General features: G+C 55.8%; 1 protein-coding gene and 1 long non-coding RNA gene across 10 annotated transcripts in view; one reads left to right on the top strand and one right to left on the bottom strand.

Moving 5' to 3' along the window:
* NOS1AP (nitric oxide synthase 1 adaptor protein) overlaps positions 1-18,544 on the top strand; it is a 288,491-nt gene extending 269,947 nt beyond the window's left edge. For all 9 annotated transcript variants that reach the window (XM_078078430.1, XM_078078427.1, XM_078078428.1 and 6 more), the window contains 4 exons: positions 7,990-8,156; positions 9,501-9,680; positions 16,592-16,757; positions 18,121-18,544. In XM_078078430.1, the coding sequence (XP_077934556.1) occupies positions 7,990-8,156; positions 9,501-9,680; positions 16,592-16,757; positions 18,121-18,515 (908 nt within the window). In that variant the 3' untranslated portion in view covers positions 18,516-18,544. The remainder of the gene's footprint in view (positions 1-7,989; positions 8,157-9,500; positions 9,681-16,591; positions 16,758-18,120) is intronic.
* On the bottom strand, positions 4,742-7,981 carry LOC144382632 (uncharacterized). Its single transcript, XR_013449987.1, has 3 exons — positions 7,849-7,981; positions 5,530-5,667; positions 4,742-5,005 (listed from the first exon to the last, which is right to left on the bottom strand). It is a non-coding gene; the product is annotated as an uncharacterized LOC144382632 (long non-coding RNA).
* Positions 18,545-19,694: the final 1,150 nt, after the last annotated feature.

The raw sequence follows: 19,694 nt of genomic DNA, 5'->3' as shown, positions 1-19,694 counted from the left end.
AAGCATCCAACTCAGGAAGTCAGAAAACAACAAAGTAAAATCTCACGCTGCAAAGGGCTTGAGAACGCAGACGGTTGGTTTTCCTTCTGGCAGCACCAGTCCCTGGCTGTGTGATCTGGGGCAAGTTAATAACCTCTCTGGGCCTTAGTGTTCTCTTTGGAAGAAAACAGGAATAAAGTCGTGTCCACCTCATAGGATTATTGTGACCACAGATGAGCAGATACATGTGAAGCGCCTGGTACATAGTAAACACCAGATACATGTTAGCTGTTAATATTGTAACAGAAATAAGGAAAAATAAAAAAGCAAGAACAGAAGAATTTCTGGAAAAGGTGAGTGATGACAGATGAGTGGCTTTGTGGACATAAAAACATAAAGCTATACTAGGTAAAACTGTACCATCACATGAACGCGTCCCTGGGTAGATCAGAGTAGAAAGCTTAGACGTAGACCCAGACACGTACAACATGTGATATTATTCTAGATGTTGCTGGGAAGGTATTTTTCAGATGAGATTAACTTTTTTTTTTTTTTTTAAGATTTTATTTATTTGAGAGAGAGAGAGGGAGGGAGGGAGAGCACTGAGGGAGAGGGAGAAGCAGACTCCCTCAGCCCCGCTGAGCAGGGAGCCCGACATGGGGCTCAATCCCAGGACCCTGAGATCATGACCTGAGCCGAAGGTAGACATTTCACCGACTGAGCCACCCAGGCGCCCCGAGGCTAACATAAATCAGAGGCTTTGGGTAAAGCAGAACACCCTCCATAATGTAGGTGGGCCTCAACCAATCAGTTGAAGGCCTTATTAGAACAAAGGGGGATTCTGCCACTAGATCACCTTTGGACTTGGACTACAACTCTTCCCTGGGTCCCTAGCCTACCCTACAGATTTTGGACTTGTCACACCTCCACAATCACATGAGCCAATTCCTTAAAATCAATATGTCTACGTGTAGTTCCCTGATACAGTTTCCATCACTCTGCAGGGCTGTATCCTCATTTACACAAGGAGGAGAGAGGCTCTGCTGGGATGCCAGTATGTTATGTAGACAGCACATCCGTTCCGTGCTGGACCTCCTTAAGATACACCCTCAGGTCTTTGACGTCTTAAACTTTGAAGAAACTATACTAGACTGATGTTTCTTTTTTTAAGATTTTTTAATTTACTTATTTGAGAGAAAGAGAGCCAAGAGAGCACAAGCAGGGGGAGCGGCAGGCAGAGGGAGAAGCAGGCTCCCCGCTGAGCAGGGAGCCCGATGTGGGGCTCGATCCCAGGACCCTGAGATCATGACCTGAGACGAAGGCAGACGCTTAACTGACTGAGCCACCCAGGCGCCCCTAGACCGATGTTTCTACATGTAGAACATCATTTATGTTACATTTTGGGGGGCAGGGTATGTAGAAGAAGCCAAGTAGCTGAGGTCTCGTGTATATTAATGTTATTTGAGAAAACGATCACCAAGAAGGTAGTAAGGAGAGAGGTGACATGGCTGGCGGGCCTGTTATTTCCATGCTGACCGTCCGCTACAGCTGGAGGGCCACGGCCACGTTGGTCTCGACCCATAGCCACTGTCACCGTCGCCGTCACCAGCTTTCTGCTCAGCCCGCCGGTCTCGCCCCGAGACCCCACTCCCGTGATTCCACCTGCTGCCTGCCCCAACGGCCATCATTCTGAATAACATTTCCTTTCCCTCCAGCTTTCTTATTCTAAGAATATGGTGTATTACTTGTAACCTACAAAATATGTGTTGATCAACTGTTACTGATACGGCTATTAACAACAGTAGGCTATTAGTTACGTTTTGGGGGCATCAGAAGTTACATGTGGATTTTCAACTGCATGGGGTGGTCGGTGCCCTAATCCCCGTGTTGCTCAAGGGCCAACAGTACGGTACTCTGAATACATATTACATAGTAGCTAGTTCTGTGGCTCTGAGTCGAAAATGCATGACCTACCCCATCTAGGCAGTGCGGGAAGGAGACAGGAGGGTCTCTCGAGTCCCATGGTCTTAGGGCAGGTCTGAGTTCAGTGATGAATTAGGATGCCCTCCTATCGCAGCGTTTACCCTGAAGGCAAGCCTACTTAGATACTTAGAGTACTAGCGTTTGGGATGCCGCAGATCTGGGATGGGAAACCTTTCTCCCTCAAGGAAAGCTGCTTACTCCCCGGCCCCATTGTCCCTTGCTCTTTACGGCCCCACCTGCTTGCTTATGGGCTGTAAACCACTGGGAACGCATCTCTTCTGTCCGTAAGTGCCTCCCCCGGAAGCATTTATTGACTGCAGTGGGATTTTCGTCTGTAATGGGGGACCTCGAAGCACCAGAGTAGAATTGTTGGTTGGTGCATGCGTGCGTGTGTTGTTACGAGCATCATCTCGCGTCCGTGCTCGGGAGCTTTCCGTTTAATGCCGTGTGTACCTTTGCCCGGCGCCGCCCCACGTGACGTGGCAGCAGGCCCGTGACGGCACAGGGGAGACCTGCGCGCGCTGTCTTTGATGTCTTGTCCGCCCTTTGCCTTCTGGGTTCCAGCAGTGCTTTTAAGATGGCATTCACCTTCACCGTCCCCTCAGTGCCTGCCTTTCTTTCCTCCCTCATTCTTTCCACAGGGCCCTACCCTCGGGGAGATTTATCTTTGGTATCTTTTGGCAGCAACCGCCTTGGGCGCGTCCCTGGAGCTCAGAGCCAGGTGGGGCCAGGGCTCCTGCTCCGCCCTCCCTGCTCTGCCGTGTGGTTTCTTTGACTCCTGGTGAGGGTTTCCTGGGAGAGATCCCGTTCCCTTGGAGGCCTCCTCCTCCTCCCACGGCAGCCATCCAATGTGGGGAAGGGCTTGGAACGCTTGGGAGGAATAGAGCTTCTTGAAAAGAAAACTCTGGCCATCTAGACAGTGAGCGGCGGGTTGGGGGGAATATTTATTTTGTGTACCCGTTACATCCGCTGCTCACTCCGAACAGCAAGCAGGCTGCTGACCCGTCCCGTCTGCGCCCCCACCTCCCCCTTCTCCTCCAGCCCCGGCGACTGCCGCCCCATCGTCTGTTCTTTCCTTGGTTTTAGTGCCCTCCTTCATTCCACAGATGTTCATCTCGCCCCCCCCCCCGACGTGCCAGGCTCAGTTCTGGGTGAACTGAACAACAAGACAGGTCCCCGATGGCAAGGAGCTGGCTTTCAAAGTTGGGGGTGGGGGTACGAACCCATGACAAATACACCAGATCACCTGGAGTGTGTAAGTGAAGACAGTGAGGGGGGCTGTGGGGGACTGCAGGTGGAAGTCGCCAGCCTGGGGGGAGACAGGGGAGTGTGTAAGTGAAGACAGTGAGGGGGGCTGTGGGGGACTGCAGGTGGAAGTCGCCAGCCTGGGGGGAGGCAGGGGAGTGTGTAAGTGAAGACAGTGAGGGGGGCTGTGGGGGACTGCAGGTGGAAGTCGCCAGCCTGGGGGGAGGCAGGGGAGTGTGTAAGTGAAGACAGTGAGGGGGGCTGTGGGGGACTGCAGGTGGAAGTCGCCAGCCTGGGGGGAGGCAGGGGAGTGTGTAAGTGAAGACAGTGAGGGGCGGTGTGGGGGACTGCAGGTGGAAGTCGCCAGCCTGGGGGGAGACAGGGGAGTGTGTAAGTGAAGACAGTGAGGGGCGGTGTGGGGGACTGCAGGTGGAAGTCGCCAGCCTGGGGGGAGGCAGGGGAGTGTGTAAGTGAAGACAGTGAGGGGCGGTGTGGGGGACTGCAGGTGGAAGTCGCCAGCCTGGGGGGAGGCAGGGGAGTGTGTAAGTGAAGACAGTGAAGGGGGGGTGTGGGGGACTGCAGGTGGAAGTCGCCAGCCTGGGGGGAGGCAGGGGAGTGTGTAAGTGAAGACAGTGAGGGGCGGTGTGGGGGACTGCAGGTGGAAGTCGCCAGCCTGGGGGGAGGCAGGGTGACACCACAGTGGTTCCGAGCACTGGGCCTGGAGCCCCAGCACCCGCCTTCCCAGCTCTGTGCCTCAGTTTATCTGTCAGTGCCTGGACCTCATGGAGGGTGGTTCTGAGGATAAACGATTTATACGGGTAAAACACTTAAATTAGTGCCTGGAAGGTAGTAAGTGCTATTTAAATTTAAGCTGTTACCAGTGCAGTTTTGAGGCCAAAAAGTGGCCATGTCCAGCACTTCGTGACTGAGCTAATAAACCCGTATTCTTTTTTGAAACCATTTTATTACTGTATCCTCGACATGTGACAAGTTCTGCATTGACCCAGAAACGCCTCTCCGTTGAGCCCCTGATGCTGGCCCATCCCCGGGAAACCAGCCGTCCACAGGTCCATCCCTTATGTTCCCCAGGGCCACCCTGCTGCTTGTCCCCAGCTTCCGCCCCGTGGTCGGTGTCGTCATCCCCTGCCCCCCGCCCGGCCAGGATTACTCTTCACTTGCTTCTCCCTGAGCACCAGGCCACCAGTGCTGTCTCTCCCGAGGGGTCACCTGAGTCTTCCGCAGCTGCTGGCTTCTTCCCCACTGTGGACAGATAAGGTCAAGCCTCTCTCATCATCAAAACAAAACCAAATCCAGCCTTCCTTGCCCCTGCGTCTCCCCCAGCCTTATCTTTACCTCATCGTTCAGCTTCTTGCCAGATTTATCTGCGCTCATATAGCTTCTTCCTTGTCCCCGCATCCTGGCCGTTATCCCTCCAGCCTCCAGCGATGTGGTGTCTGCTGCCTGCCAGCCCTTCCGGAGACCACCAGTCAAGGTCACTGAGGCCCCTAGCTAGCAACCTGAACCAGCCTTTCTGTGCCGAGTTCACCACGGGGCAGGAAGCACTCGCCCCGCCCCCACCCCACCCCAGCTTCTGGGGCACCACCCCATATGCACGCACAACCTTTTTTTTTTTATCTGCTACTTGCTTTCCAACATCCTTTGCGTTTCTCCTGGGCTCGGTCCCTGTGCTCTTTTCTGACTTCCCCCGTGGTCTCGACTGATGTTTATTTCCAGACCAGAGCTTTTTCCTGAACTCTCCCAACAGCTGATGGGTATCTCCACTTGGTTGTTACAGACCCTGTGATTCCAGCAGGTTTAAAACTCTGTCTTACCCACAACCCTGCTCCTCCCGAAATTTCCCTAAAGGGCACCAGTCCCTACCAGGTCACCTAAATCAGAAATTTCAAAACTCATTTTACGCATATTCCTCTCTCCCTCCCTCCCTATTCCCACCGCTCTATCTCCCCCCACCACCGTTAGTCTGTCACCCTGTCCTGTGATTTCTGTGCCCTGAAAACCTTTCATATCTGTTCTCCTCTGCTACTGTGACCCTCTTAGCCTACGCCTTCCTGTTTCTCACCTGGAGTGTTGCTTTCTATCTTGTCCCTTCTAGATCTGTCCTCCACATCATTTCTAGGGTGAAATTTGAAAGGATGAAAACCCTTTGGTATTACTCACCTGCTTTCAATCCTTCAAGATAAAATCCTGACTCTCCCTGGTTGGGTCCCTCCATACAGAGCCGTCGGCAGTGAATACCTCTGTATCTTTTCCCCCACCTAGCACGCCTTCCCAGCCCTCCCCTCCCCAGGACCGCTTCCTCACCTGCCGTAGCTGGTACTCCTTCTCCAGGTGTTCTCCCCTCTGCACGGGTTACCCCTGCATCCGGGATAGCTCCCTCTGAGGGGACACGGCCTCCTGCTGCATCCTTGGTCTCTGGTTCCTCCATCAGGCTGGGGAAGCCTTGAAAACACAGCCCAATCTCCTAAGTTTCCCGGTTTTGCTAGAAGGTTTTTCATATCGTTTCTGGTCCTTTAAGCTTCTTGATGCCAGGAAAGTTGCAAATACGAGATATTCCCCCCTTGTCTGTCAGGACCTGAGGAAGACCATTCGCTGTGGGTCCGCCCCCTAAATCTTGCCTTATCCCATACGCTAACAGGCATGGCATCCAGGGCATTCTGTCTACCCCAGCTTTACCCTCCTTGTTCTGACAGGTCTGTTACCATCCTGACTTTCACCCATTAGCCATCGTCCAAGCTCAGGACTTCAGAGGTGATCATCAGAGAGCCCATGGGGTGGCAGGAAGTCCCTCAGAAAGCAGGTCCTGTGGCTTGTGACTCCCCTTCCTCAGCCTTGGGTTGGGGAATGGCCGAGAAGTCTGTGACTCCCTCAGAAACAGAGCAAGAACCCGAGAGAGTTTCTGATCCCTCCAGGCTTCTGGCCTGGGCATCTCCAAACGCTTTGTGTCCTCGGTATTAGGGACTCCAGGAATGGGGGCCGGCGGGGGCAGCCTTCTTCTGTAGCCCACTCCTCTGTTTCGCTGACCTATCATGACACTCTTTCCTTTGTTAGTGTTTACTGAATACCTTCTCCGTACCAGAGCCCTGGGAAACATGAATGAGACCCAGCCCTGGCCTCAAGACTGAGGGGTTTGGGGGGGTTGGACTAGAAGGCCAGGCATGCCCAATCCCAGGTGTCAAGTACGCCGACAAGTGGATGCACAGTGCTGCGGGACTGAGCCTCTCCTGGGGACTGGGGGAAATCATTTGTGCTCAAAACACATGCATTTCACCCTGTTCATCTCCACACTGGCCCAGAGAACCGATGCTTACAGTCTAGCCCATCCACCTGTGGAGAAGTAGGCACGAGTTCTCCGTCCACCCTCGTCTCACAGGCTAGCCCTCCCGACCATCAGGAAGGTCACTTCTGGGCGCAGGGGTGTGGTGGGAAGCAGCCTGCTCTGTGTCCCCGCCTGCTGCCTCACAGAGGAGCAGAGCCACTCCGCCAGGCCCTGTCCCAGGGCCGTGTCCCAAGTCCTGGAGCAGCTGGGAGGAAAACCAAGCACCCTGTTGGCTTTCTGAAAACCAGGCTTGCTTCCCCAGTTGACTCACGTGGTTTGCATAGGAAGACCTGTTAGAACTATTTGTTCTAGGGGCACCTGCCTGGCTCAGTTGGTAGAGCACGCAACTTTTGATCTTGGGGTGGTGTTCAAGCCCCATGTTGGGTATAGAGATTACTTAAATAAATATTAAGAAAAAAAAAAAAAAAAGAACTATTTGTTCTCCGAGGCAGGCCCTCAGACAACTAAGGCCTGGCTGCTCGGGGAGGGAATTGGCTCTCTGTATTTCCTGCTGACGTGAACCTCTTCCATTTTACACGTGGTGCTTGGTCTCTGAAATCTTTTAAGAAATCTTATTTGAGTACAGTAGCAATGAGCTTAATTCCAGATGTAGAGAAAGAAAAATACTTCCCAGGAAATGCCCAGGAATGGCCAGGTTTTTATAGAATCAAGAAATAAGAACAGGGAATGAAGGAAAATAAGAAATAGCAGGACTTCCACACACATGCTGAGTGAAGCCGCTGTCTTCAGTGGGGAGGTGAAAAGTGGAGTGTGGACAGACTGGAGAAGACTTGAAACCCAGCCACCCCCTCTGTCACCCTTCTGTCCCCACTGCTGCCTCCTGCAGGCCCCTTTCCTGACTTCTGTGCTTGGTGACAAGGTCAGAGTCCGGCTCGCCTTGGAGGGGTAGGGGGCTGCCCCCGTCTCAGATGGGACCTCAGGTCTCCTCGGCCTCATTCTTCTGTCACGTACCCTTCCTTGTCCATCTAACTCGGCCTCTGATTTTGCTGTCGGAGCTGAGGCCCTGGGAGTGGGGCCACTTACCCCTGGTGTGACAGCCCGCCAGGGGCACGGCTGGGGAGCCCCCATATCTCTGGACTCCCAGTTCAGGGCGCTGTCCCTGGGTGGATTCCACTCCTGAGCTCAGAGGAGGTCGAGGTGACAGTTACCCCCTCCCTTCTTGAGCCCCTGCACCCTGTCAATATTGACTTCATGCCAACCTGGCAAAGCAGTGGCGTCCAGCCTCAAGGAAACTTCATTTTTGTTTCTGGACTCTGAAGAGATAGTAAATAGGAACATCTCACCGGTTTGGGAATGAAGGGCGGGTGGAGAGGTCAGGAAGCCGTGGTGCTCTCTGGGCCTGACGTCGCTGAACGTGAAGTGCCAGGAAGGGAGGAGGACCTTGTTCTTGGCGGCGCCCTGCCCTTCCCTCTGTCGCCCTGCAGGCCGCCAGCTCCCTGGAGCCGAGAGGGCCTCCACGGCCACCGCGGAGGAGACGGACATCGATGCAGTGGAGGTCCCGCTCGCGGGGAATGATGTCTTGGAATTCAGCCGAGGTGTGACAGATCTTGATGCCGTCAGGAAGGAAGGAGGCTCCCACCCGGACCCCAAGGTAGGTGGGAGGCGGCGCATGCACACGGCCTCCCGGAGCAACACGGGCTGTGGCCTCAGCCACTGTCAGAGTCACGTCCTCGCCCGTGCGGGGTCAGCTTCAGTGACAGAGCAGGTTTCCTCTCCTCTGAGAGGGGCCGAGTGCCGATGCCGCTGGCTTACACCTGACGAGCGTCGCGCTCCGGGGGCCCCGCCGTGCTCCCTGGCCGTGCTCCCTGGCCGTGCTCCCTGGCAGTCCTGCCCCCCGTGGCTCCACATCCCAGCCTGGTGCCTGCGCAAAGCTAATCCTCACGCGCCACGATGGATCCCCGGAGCGGAGTTCGCTCGGGCGGCCTCCGCCTGGAGGTAGCGACTGCTGGGGCGCGCCCACACGCCGGTGCCGCTGAGGCTGGCACTTGGCCCCTTGGGGGTTAGAACCTCGGGCATCATCAACTCCAGCCTCACGTCTTACAGCTGAGATGACCGGGCTCCCAGGGAGTTCCTGGTAGAAGCCAGACCGGGACACTAAGAACTTGGGAGCACATTCCAACCTGAAGACACAAGGGAAAAGCCAGGAGGAGAAGGCTGAGAAGCGGGCCTCCCCTTTGACTCCCCGCATCCTGGCTGCCTCGCCTTCCTGTTGGGCTTCGGCCTTTTCTGGTGCAGGTCAACGGGCGGCTCATCGGGAGAAGCCTGTCTCCGGGCGGTGCGGGCCCATCGTCTGCCTGACACTGTCCTGACGTCATGTGCCCGCCGCAAACCACAAGAGCCATGGGTCAGTGGGTGCCTCCCTCCCTCCTGTCTGAGGAAGGGCCAGCAGCAGAGCTCCCAGACACAAGACGTCTCTCCCTAAACTTACTTTATGGATCACATAAGCCATCTTAGTGACAGTTCCCACCTGCCAGGAGGGAGGCCGAGGGAGACGGCACAGAAACCACGTTCAGCCTGCAGAGAGGGTCTGTCCAGACCAGCGGCTCTCCCTGCGAGGCAGGGCCGGCTGGAGTGGCCCCCCTCACGCAGCCCTGGAGGAGGGAGCCCCAGGGACCCAGCAGAGTGAAGGTGGCAGCTTCCCCCTTCCCGGTCTCGTAACGGGGTGGTGGGTGCTAGGTTCCCCAGAGATCAGCCCCCCGAAGTCCAGGTGTGGTTATTGTTGGACGCGGCATGAGAGGCCGGTACCCACCGTCTGCCTCCATCACGTTGGGTCAGTTACTGAGGGTCCCGGCAGCGTTGCCTGCCTGGTGGCCCCGGCCCAGGGTCCTATCCACACCTCCACTAGGGATGCAGCGTTTCACGCCGGCCGTGTCCGTGCCACGTGTTGGAGAGCGGCCACGGCCTGGGGTCACGCCCATCTTGTCTTCTCCTCCAGGTCTCACCCCACCCCCAGGAACCCGTGCTGGCGGCCTCGCCCAGGATGCTCCTCCCCTCTTGCTCCTCGAAGCCCCCAGGCTGGGGCCCAGGGACGCCGCTGTCCAGCCAGCACCAGATGCAGCTTCTGCAGCAGCTCCTCCAGCAGCAGCAGACGCAGACGCAAGTGGCTGTGGCCCAGGTTCTCCTCCACCTCCTCCCTCCCTCTCAGGCTCCACTCTCATGGGCTTGACGCGCCTTCCCTAGCGAGGGGCAAGGGGCAGGTGTAAAACCCAGGGAGCCATAAGGGATCGCTCACGCTGTTGGACCATTGCTTGTTGGGGGAGGGGGGATGCAGTCGGACTGGAAGGAAACATTCTGGTTTCTCGTGTATCCCCTGCTCTGAGCTGGGCTTGGCTGGCTTGGCTGGACATTGTTGGATTAAGGACTTGAACTCACCAAGGAACGAGATGCACCCAATTCCACCTTCCCCTTCCTGCCTCATTTTCCTGGCATTTGGGGTGGGAAGGGATGCTTCTGGAGTCAGGACAGGTGTGACTTTGTGAAACTGGTCTTGAAAGAGCTTGAAATACGACTTTGTGCAGAGACCATCGTGGCGTCCTGCCTACCTTGTCCACATGGGTTCCCACCCTCCATCAGCGCTCTGCTTCTTCCAGGCAGGATGTGACAGCATCCTGGCCTCGGAATTTGCTATAACGGGATCCAACTTATAGGACCTTACGGGCCATATTTGAGCCACGTGAGGATTGGCTTTGATCTCAGGAGAAAAGTGCTGTTTGAGCCCCAAAAGCTTGTCAGGCTGCTGCCTTGTAGAGGAGGGGGAAGCCGGTTCCCCTTGCTGCTTCTGGCAGGGATTCCTTCTGCTTGCTTTCCACGGAGGGCGTTATTGTCCACATCTTCCTTGGGACTCATGCATCTGAACTTCATCTTCGCCGTAGCCAATCGGAACAGTGAGGACAGGATCGCGCGTACCATTTATAGACTGAATTCTGAGCCTGAGGGATGGGTCAGGACCTGGGGGAGGGAGGGGAAGAGGACAGCGAGGAGGGTGGTGAGCGATCTAGAAAGGCAGCTCCATGTACTGGCCTTCTGGATTTGTGGGACCAGGCTGATCTCTAAGGTTTTCTGCATTCTAGAATGACAGGGAGCAGACTTCTCTGGGGAGCGCTTATTGATCCCCATTGTTTCTCCTGCTTACTCTTCTCATGGCCCTTGGGTGGAGCGATCGCCTGGACAGAGCTGTCCTTTCCTATATGTGCACCTTGAGAAAGCACTGGCAGCCTGCCCAGAGCAGGATCTGCTGTGACTTAGTTCTTGAGAAGACCTTCTAACATGGTCTCACACAGACCGGGCCTGAGGCACAAGGCTCACGGAGGCCTTTTGCAGCCAGGTTGGAGAGCGTAGCATCGGTGAGGCATGGCTCCTAAATGATTTGAGCCTTTTAAGAAATTCTGACCATGAAACAAAAGGACGTGGTGTGCTAATGCTAGGCGTGTTCGCAGGTGTTTCCAGAACAGCAACAAAAAGAATGCCGTTAATGGCCTCTTATACGTGGGGGGGGGGGGGAAATCACTGCTCTTTGTCAAATAGCAGAATTCATCTCATCTCCTTAATGGCCATGTGGCAGTCCCGAGAGTCCCCTCCTCCCTGGGATGCCGGCTGACAGGAGCACAAAGCCTGAGTGCCCCAGCGCAGGGCCATTCCACGACTCACATCATTTCCGAAAGTTTCCCCTTGAATACAAATCCATTCTCCAGCCGTAATACTTTTCTTTTTCAGCATATCAATTGCCAAGTAATTATTATTTATCTAAGAAAGGGCTTGATGCATATTCATGATGGATATTATCGGAGAGTCATTTGAATTTGAAGTCACTGCTAAATACTGAAGAGAAACGGTGCGCAGGTCTATAATCTGCACGACAAGAAGATTGTCGTGGCGGTCTATGGAAGCGGTCCGCAAAGCCACAAGACCCAGAATTTGTCACGGCTTTGCCACCGTCAGCATGAAACCCTAAGAGGGGTTCTCTGGAACAGAATCAGGCCTCTGTCTCAGTGGGACAACCCTGCCCTGTCTTGATTGTCTCTCTCCTCGAGGAGAGTGAGTCTCAGGGAGTTGGCGGGGAGGGAAGAGCACGGTGTTTGCGGTTCACTTCATGAGCCCTTCTCTGTCCCAGCCTCTTCCACGGGCTGGGAGCCCTGAGCCTCCGACTCCCGATCATTGGTGATGCCCTGGTTGGCACTTGGTTCAGGCAGGGACGTGACTGGGAGGCCAGCGTTAACGCATCAGTCCTGGGGGGATGACGGGTAGGGTCAGGGACTCACAGGATCATCAGTCAGACAGGACCTCGAGAGCAAAGATCGCTTCTTGAACACACGCCTCTCCCGCTCTCTGCCATCCCCAGGAGCAGCTGTGGGCAGACCCACAGGTGGCATCCTCTCTGCTGCCCGGTTTTCGGCTCCTGTGTCCTCCGGCACACTCAGCCCTAAGCCCTTCTCCTGTTCCAAGTTTCTTTCTATGTTCCTCCTTCTCCCATTCTCTTTGTCGCACTTGATCCAAGGGCTTTTTATTAGTGTTCGTGTCTTTGGGTAACAACAATCATATAGGAGACAGAGGTGGATTAATAGGTCTTCTTGACATCTTCCGTGCATTTAAAATAGATCAGCTCTGGCATACTTGGTTTCTCCGTGTGGTGGGATTGATCTCAGTGTCCAGCATGAGGTCAGCTTTCAGTCATCTTGTCAAACTCTATTGCCACCAGACTGCAAGGTTTCTTCATCTCCATTAAACTGAATTCCAGTGGGCTGTGCTATGAGCTCAACACTGCAGGTGGGAACGCATTTTCCTTTCCTCTGGGAGCATCCAAGTCCTCCTGGGTAGAGCTAAGGTAGAGCTAAGGATACAGAGTATCTTGCAAACAGGTGCACTCTTGGGGTTCCTTGTTGCATTATTTATGCACCCTTCCCCCCCACCCCATTTACTGTCATAGGCTATTCCCGTTCTGCTGTTATCCTGGGCCCGGGCTTAGATCTCTCTCCTTTGTGGCGTTCTGCTTTGGTCTAAGACCTTGAGATCTCTCCCAGCCTCTCCCTAAATCGGTTCAGAGCTGGTCTAGAGGAGCCTGCCCTGGCCTTAGGGGTACAGGGGAAAGGTGTTGCTCAACCACTCTTAAACATTTCTAGCTCAGACTTGAACGTGTCAGCAGTGAATACCCAAGCCCCCTCTGACCACTTTCCCGACCCAGCATGAGGCTTGCCTGGCTGCCCCGGCTTCCTGTGTTGAGTTGGGCCAGAAGTTCAAGGGTGTGAATGACCGTATAGCCAAGCCTTGAGCCAGAGCTGGGTGGTCGCCGGCACCTGCATGGCCTTACGCTGGGCCCGTCGAGCTCCAGAATTGGCCTGGGCACCGCGGCTGACTGGCAGGAGTGAAGGAGGCCGGATTCCTTCATGGCTTGCCAACTGTGGGCTCAGCCTGTGAGTGCGCCGCTGCTGCGTAGAGATCCCTCTTCTCCCTGCTGCTCCTTGCGCTTATCCTGAAACCAGTGATGGGTTACTTATGCTTCGCGATCGTGTGCGCTGTAGTTAGACGAACAGCCCTGAACGCACTCCCGCACCCCACTTCCAGGCCCGAGACTTAGCTCTTGTCCCCCTGGCTTCTCCCAGTCACCAGCACCCCGGGGGCCCTGCCTTATGCATGCTGAGACAGCGCCGCCTGCCTCTGCTTCTGTGTCTAGTAGGGCGGCGGGGGGGCGGGCAAATTGCTTTGGTTCTCTCCACGCCATTTCCATGTGCCTGCTCCCTAACTTCAGCCTGGCCCTGCCCCCACTTCTCACGGAGGAGCTGGAGTCCAGGCAAGTAGGCTGGAGAGCGAGCGGGCAGTGGTCTGGTGCCACCGGGTGGGCTGAGGGTGGGCGTCAGAGCTGGAGGCTGCAGGGATGAGCTCCTCCACTCCGGCTGTGGCCTTGCCTCTGACCTCGTCTGTGAGCGGGATAGTCCTTGCCAAAGACGCCCATAGCTCTGGAAAGCAGAAGCTAACTCGTACCTTCTCAGAAGTTAGTAAGGCCTACTTTTGCAAAAGGGGTTTCGTTCTTTGAAAGAACGGCATGCTGAATACAAATCACTGTCCCCTCTGGTAGGACAGGAGGGGGTGGTGTCTGCTTTTGTTTTAGGATTGAGGGAAACAAGCACACAGAGGTAGAGCAGCCTGCCCAAGCCAAGGCTGAAAATAACACTGCCTCATTTTGGTGCTTCCAAGGCCAGAGCTACATGTGCAAAACCCAGGGACTGTTACATTGCCTCCAATTTAAAACAGTCCAGGCCGTTTTGTCTCAGCCTGGCCTGGTGTGGGTTCTCCAGGGGCGCACACTGCCACGGAGAGTGGCTTGAGCCTCTTGCCTGCTGCCACTTTGGACGGCCGTAGAGCCCGAGGGGCTCGTTAGCCTGGCTTTAGGCAGCAGTGTGTGCTTTTGCATTCCTGGGGTTCGAAAACACCTGAAATGTTATAACTCTGCATTCGCAAAGCTGAAATTCTGATCGAATCTGCACAAGGAGCACTCAGACTCAGGAGCATTTTTTCATGGCGCTTAGTGCCGGGTAGAAACATTTGACTCAAGGGCCGGCTTTTTTGTATCGATGGCACTCTACCATGGGGAACTTGATTACCTGCAAATGAAGCTCCCAATATCCACCCCCCCCCCAGCTTCTGCAGGAGGGGACTCCTCTTGTGTCCCCAGTCCTAATTCTCTGATGTCAGAGTGGGAATCTAGGGATTTTCTTCCGTGAGCCTTTGATGAATGGCCCCTCGTGCTGGAATTCTACATTGCCTGAGCCTCTAGGCAGGCCCCTCAGTTGAGAGTTAGAGAAAGGGAGGTCCAGGTGGAAGGGAATGACCTACAGTTGCAGAGGGAGTCACCAACAGACTGGAACATTCCAGCTCCTGGTCTGGTGCTCTCAACTGGCCTGTTCTATTGGGGTGTCCACATGCAAGATGCAAGGATCCGAGTCCATGGTTTGCGTGCAGGGAGCCCTCCGTAGATGCCGGTTAGCAGGAGATAGAATTCTCTGCTTTTTCTGCTTATAGGCATTGAAAATTTTGTTCCAAATTTCTTGCTAATGTTTCTGTTTCATTCCAAAGAAAATGGAAAATGGATAATTTACAATTCTGCCTGCTCAGTAGATTCCTTTCAATGATAGTTGTGTTTGGAATCAGTTACATTACTCACAGATGGAAGGTGAAGGTTGGCCCTTCCCCGAGGGCGGGGGGCGGTGCATTTCTGGGGGCTTCCCACAGCAATTGTCCTGTTTCTCAGAACCAGCAAGATGGGGGAGGGGGGAGCGCATCTCAGGTGAAATATCTCCATGTCTCAGTTTCCAAAGAAGATAAAGGCTTAACAGCCACCCACCATCTGATACCCAGATTAAAATATTATTGTGGCTTCTTTCCCTCTTCTCATCGCTCTCTAGATCTTTCCTTAGTTGATATGAGGCAGCAAATGAGGCTGATTTCTAAACCAAAATGTCAGTTGTGTCCTTAGCAGCACCTCATGGAGGACAGATTTACTTTAGATTCCTTAGGCATCCTTCCCCGGGGGCACGAAAGGCCCAACCTTAGGAACCACTAATGGAAAGTGGCAACTAATCTCATTAGTGGCTCCCACCTAGAAGCAGAGCCAACTGCAAGGTCAGGTCCTCAAATCTGCCAGGAGGGAAGCAGTGGCCGCATCCGAGAGTGTGGTTCTCAAGTGCTGGCGGCTGCAAGGGGCAGACGCTGGGCTTGGCAGGTCCCTGGGCCAAGCTTGGCCAGACCCTGGGGTGGATACCGTCTTTTACTCCCTGGTAAAATGTGCATCTCTTCGGAGCAAACTGCTCTTCAGAAATCCAGAGCATTTATTGTCTGAACCAGAGAGTCAGCTAGCTCTTCGTCCCCTCTCCTTCCTCCCTCCTCTCCCAGCCTCCAGCTGACTCACCCCAGTCAGCCTGCCTCTGCCTTTGTCCACACCGTATTTTTGGTCCAAGGAAGCCTCTTTCCCGCAAGCTGCCTTGGTCCAGGCCAAATTCATTAGCTCCCTTTCTTCAGGGACCTTCCGAAACCCTCCACAGAGACCCCTTTATCCACCGCTTAGTGGAAGAATCACATGGGCGTGAACATGATTGTTGCCTTGTGACTCAGTTTCCTCAAGCCAGGCTCCTGATACAATCACCCCCCCCACCTCCTGCTGTGTTTTTCTCTCTACCCAATTATGCACCAAGAACAGAACCCCCCCCCCCCCCGCCCCAGCCCCGAGCACGCTGGGTGCCATGTTGCCGGCTGCCCCCCCCCCCCCCCGCCGTGAGAGACAGTTAATGAGGGTCCCCCTCCTCCCACAGAGGGCGGCTCTGTAAACTGTTTGCTGCCACCCTTCCCGGCTTGTGGGAGGAGGCCCTGCTATGAACCAACTCAGCTCAGCAAACGTTCGGCCCCTAGCACGTGTAAAGCACCGTCCTAGGTGCCACGGGAAACGAAAAGGGGATGGACGGTCAGGCACGCCCAGAGGTGACAGGACAGACTTTATTATGACCCCCTCGAGAGTGAAGGGCCTCTGTGGGGCTTCCCGCTTCCCATTACGTGCGGGCACGAGGAAGGGGAGAGGAAAGGCCACGTCGGGGGTTGCCGTGACACTCTTCTTAGCTAATGGGTCCGCATATCCGTTTGTTTCTCTCTTTTAAAAGATATGATGAGAAAAAGATTCCTCCCTCCATGTGGCGGGAACACGTTAGCCGTCAAGGAGCTCTCCTGACAGGGCTGGGGCGCAGGGGCTGAGGCTCGGCTCTTTCGCACCTCTTGCTCTGGGTGCTGGGCCCTGAGTGGTCGGTGAGCGACACACTGCGGCCCTCACTCAGGACATACAGAGAGACGCCCAGGGCCTGCGACCCAGCTTCTTGTGGCTACTTCTCCGAATTCCAAGCCCAAGTGCCCATTTTGCCCCGGAAGGGCTTCCTTATCTTGAGTTGAACATGGCAGGTGTCTCCGGTCCCAGCCGAACCCTGGTGACTCTTGGGTGTATTCATGTCCCTCTCTCCTCTCTGTCCTGTCTTCTCCACCTCGTCTCTGCAGGTTCACCTGCTGAAGGACCAGCTGGCTGCTGAAGCGGCCGCGCGGCTGGAGGCCCAGGCCCGCGTGCACCAGCTCCTGCTGCAGAACAAGGACATGCTCCAGCATGTGTCTCTGCTGGTCAGGCAGGTGCAGGAGCTGGAGCTGAAGCTGTCAGGACAGAATGCTAGTAAGTGGGGGCCCTGCCCAGCCTCGCCTCCCTCCGGGGAGGCGCTGGAAAACGCCCATTCTTTTCCCTGAAGCTTTTGGTGGGGTTTTCTTAGACCCCTGCCCTGCCCTGGTGTTCTAGCAGAAAACAGAGGCGGCTGGCTCTGTTTGTCCTGTCCGTACACTTCATGGAATTATGAAACGGCAGAGTCAGAGAGGATCTTGGCTCCTTCTAGTCCAGTGTCTAGACTTGACCTTGAATGTCCCTGGGACTCACTGCCACATGGTTATCCAGGCTCCTCTCGAAAGGGGCTCAGACACTCCACGTCCTAAGGCAGTCTATTTCTTTCTTCGGGGGCTTTTCCAGTTGAAATATACTGAGCACCTGTTGTGTGTTGTCTGGGAGCTCGGTGGGAGACTTCACACTGTACGGGAGTTTACCCTCCCCCGCGCTGTAGCATAGAACATGCTGGTAGCAGGTGTCTACTCTGCGGATAAGGCAGAAAAGAACTGGCCGGATAGCGGTACTGGTTCATGGCACAGGTTGCCTGGCGCCCGGCCTGAGATGCCCAGCCGCCTCTGGGCTGGCCTGGGAGTGCTAGAAGACAGCACATGTCCAGGCCTTCCTCGTGCTGATCCGTGGCCTGTAAGTGCCAGTCACGTAGCCACTGGCCATCGACCGTGCCAGAAACTGTGATAGAGTTTCACAGACATGATGTCGTCTAATCTCTGTAGTCGTAGATGTTGTTACGCCCATTTTGTACACGAGACAGACTCCAATAGGTGAAGTCACTGGCTCAGGGTTACAGGACCAGCAAGGTGTGGAGCCAAGATTCCCGGGTCTGACTGCAAAACGAATGTATTTCCTATGAGACCAGTAGTTCCCTCAGACTATCCCCTATAGCTTTTTAAAAAAAAATGACTATTCGGGGCAGCCGGGTGGCTCAGTCATTGGGCGTCTGCTTTCGGCTCGTGTCCTGATCCCAGGGTCCTGGGTTCGAGCCCCATGTCAGGCTCCCTGCTCAGTGGAGAGCCTGCTTCTCCCTCTCCCGCTCCCCCTGCTTGTGTTCCCTCTCTCGCTGTGTCTCTCTCTGTCAAATAATTAAATAAAATCTTAAAAAAAAAAAAAAAATGAATATTCCCAAGTCCAACCTGTAGAGGTCATGATCAGTAGGTTTGGGCAGGGCTGGGGCTCTTGCTAAAGTAGCACAAAGGTATAGATTGGGAACAGCCACTGCATTTCACCGCTGGAAGCCTCTCTGGGCTTCTGTCTCTGTTTACGGAGACCCTGCTCTGGCCCTCTCGGTTTAGACCCAGGTTTGGACCCAGCTCGTGTCCCCCCGCCTTGCTGACCCGGCCTCCTGTTGCTCTTGTCCCCCCTCCAGTGGGCTCCCAGGACAGCTTGCTGGAGATCACCTTCCGCTCCGGAGGTCTGCCGGTGCTCTGCGACCCCACCACCCCGCAGCCGGAGGACCTGCCGTCGCCGCCCCCGGGTGCGGGCCTGGCCGAGCTGGCCCACCCCGCCGGCAGCCCCCTAGGTAGGCGCGACTGCCTGGTGAAGCTGGAGTGCTTCCGCTTCCTGCCGCCGCCCGCGGGCCCGCTGCTGGGCGGCCTGGAGCTCCTCAAGTTCCGCGAGTCGGGCATCGCCTCGGAGTACGAGTCCAACACGGACGAGAGCGAGGAGCGCGACTCGTGGTCCCAGGAGGAGCTGCCACGCCTGCTGAACGTCCTGCCGAGGCAGGAGCTGGGCGACAGCCTGGACGATGAGATCGCCGTGTAGGGCGGGCGGGGCGCAGGGGCCGGAGGGACGCGGGGGGCGGGGGGCGGGCCGCGGGGCCGGGCGCACCGCCGAGGATGCCTGTGCGGCGGAGGGCGGTGAGCACCCGGAGGACGAGCGACGTTGGCTCCAGCCAGGGGCCCCGGAGAGCCTGCGGTTTCAGGGAGGGATTAGGACTTTGCTTTGGAGGGTACGAAGGGGGAGCATTGGGACTCCCAGAGGTGAATGGGCCCTTCTCTCCCACGTGAGACTTGGGAGGGGAGGGCAGGGCCCTCCAGAGCCCATCGCTTTTCGAGAGGGTCCTTCGTGGGGACCACCAGGCTGCCCGAGGACCTGCTGTGGGCGGGCTGCTTCATCAGGCTCCTCTGCTCTGTCCCGGCCCGGGATGCCCGGGTCACCCCCTCCCGCCCCATCTCGTGGTCCCCACGGCGAAGGAAAACCATCAGGTAGCCGCTCAGGTCCCGTCTGTCTGGATATCCAGGATGCTACCAGTTGCCTGACCCTCCCCTGACCTTATGGAAGGAATTCCTTCTCTAGGCAGTTGTGGAGATGATAGATGTTGAGTGCTCCGGGCGGTGAGGGACCGGCCGGTGCTTTCAGTGTGAGCGTGGAAGTGGGATGTGTCACATCGGGTAAGCTTTTGGATGACTTGAATCTGGACATTTTCTCCAGCTTCGGAGGGAGACTGGGATTTGAACGTCGGTCGGGCCCGTGCAGTGAAAGGGGCCACAGATGATATAGGTTGGATTCCTCAGGGTGGGAGCCCTGCCCCCTTCCTGCCTGCAAGCCCAGCCCCTCTGCCTGGATGCTGGGAAGCTGCCCACTTCTCCTCCGTGTCCTGCCTCAGGGGCCGTGCTGGCCGAGGCTTGTGGAGCACCCTCCCCTCTGAGAAAGCCTCAGAGCCCCTGAGCCCCCAGCCTTACCTCTCAACCCGTCCCCTCCACTGGGGTATTGGTCAGTTTTTACCGCAGAAAAAACCAAACGAGCGGGTAGCTGAGACTATTTCTTTCCACTCTTCAGAATCACTGCCACTTCAGTCAGGGACCACAGCCCTGTCCCCCCTTGACCCGTCTGTGTGGGTGCGTGCCTCGAGCACATCTCCTGTCTTTGACCATCCAGGCCTTGTCTAGAGATTCCCACCCGGTCCGGCGGGCTGACTACAGCAGGGAGGCCACGCTCCCT

This window comes from Halichoerus grypus, chromosome 7 (genome assembly GCF_964656455.1).
Source record: "Halichoerus grypus chromosome 7, mHalGry1.hap1.1, whole genome shotgun sequence".
NCBI lineage: Eukaryota > Metazoa > Chordata > Mammalia > Carnivora > Phocidae > Halichoerus > Halichoerus grypus.
This window is presented reverse-complemented; position numbering and strand designations above follow the sequence as displayed.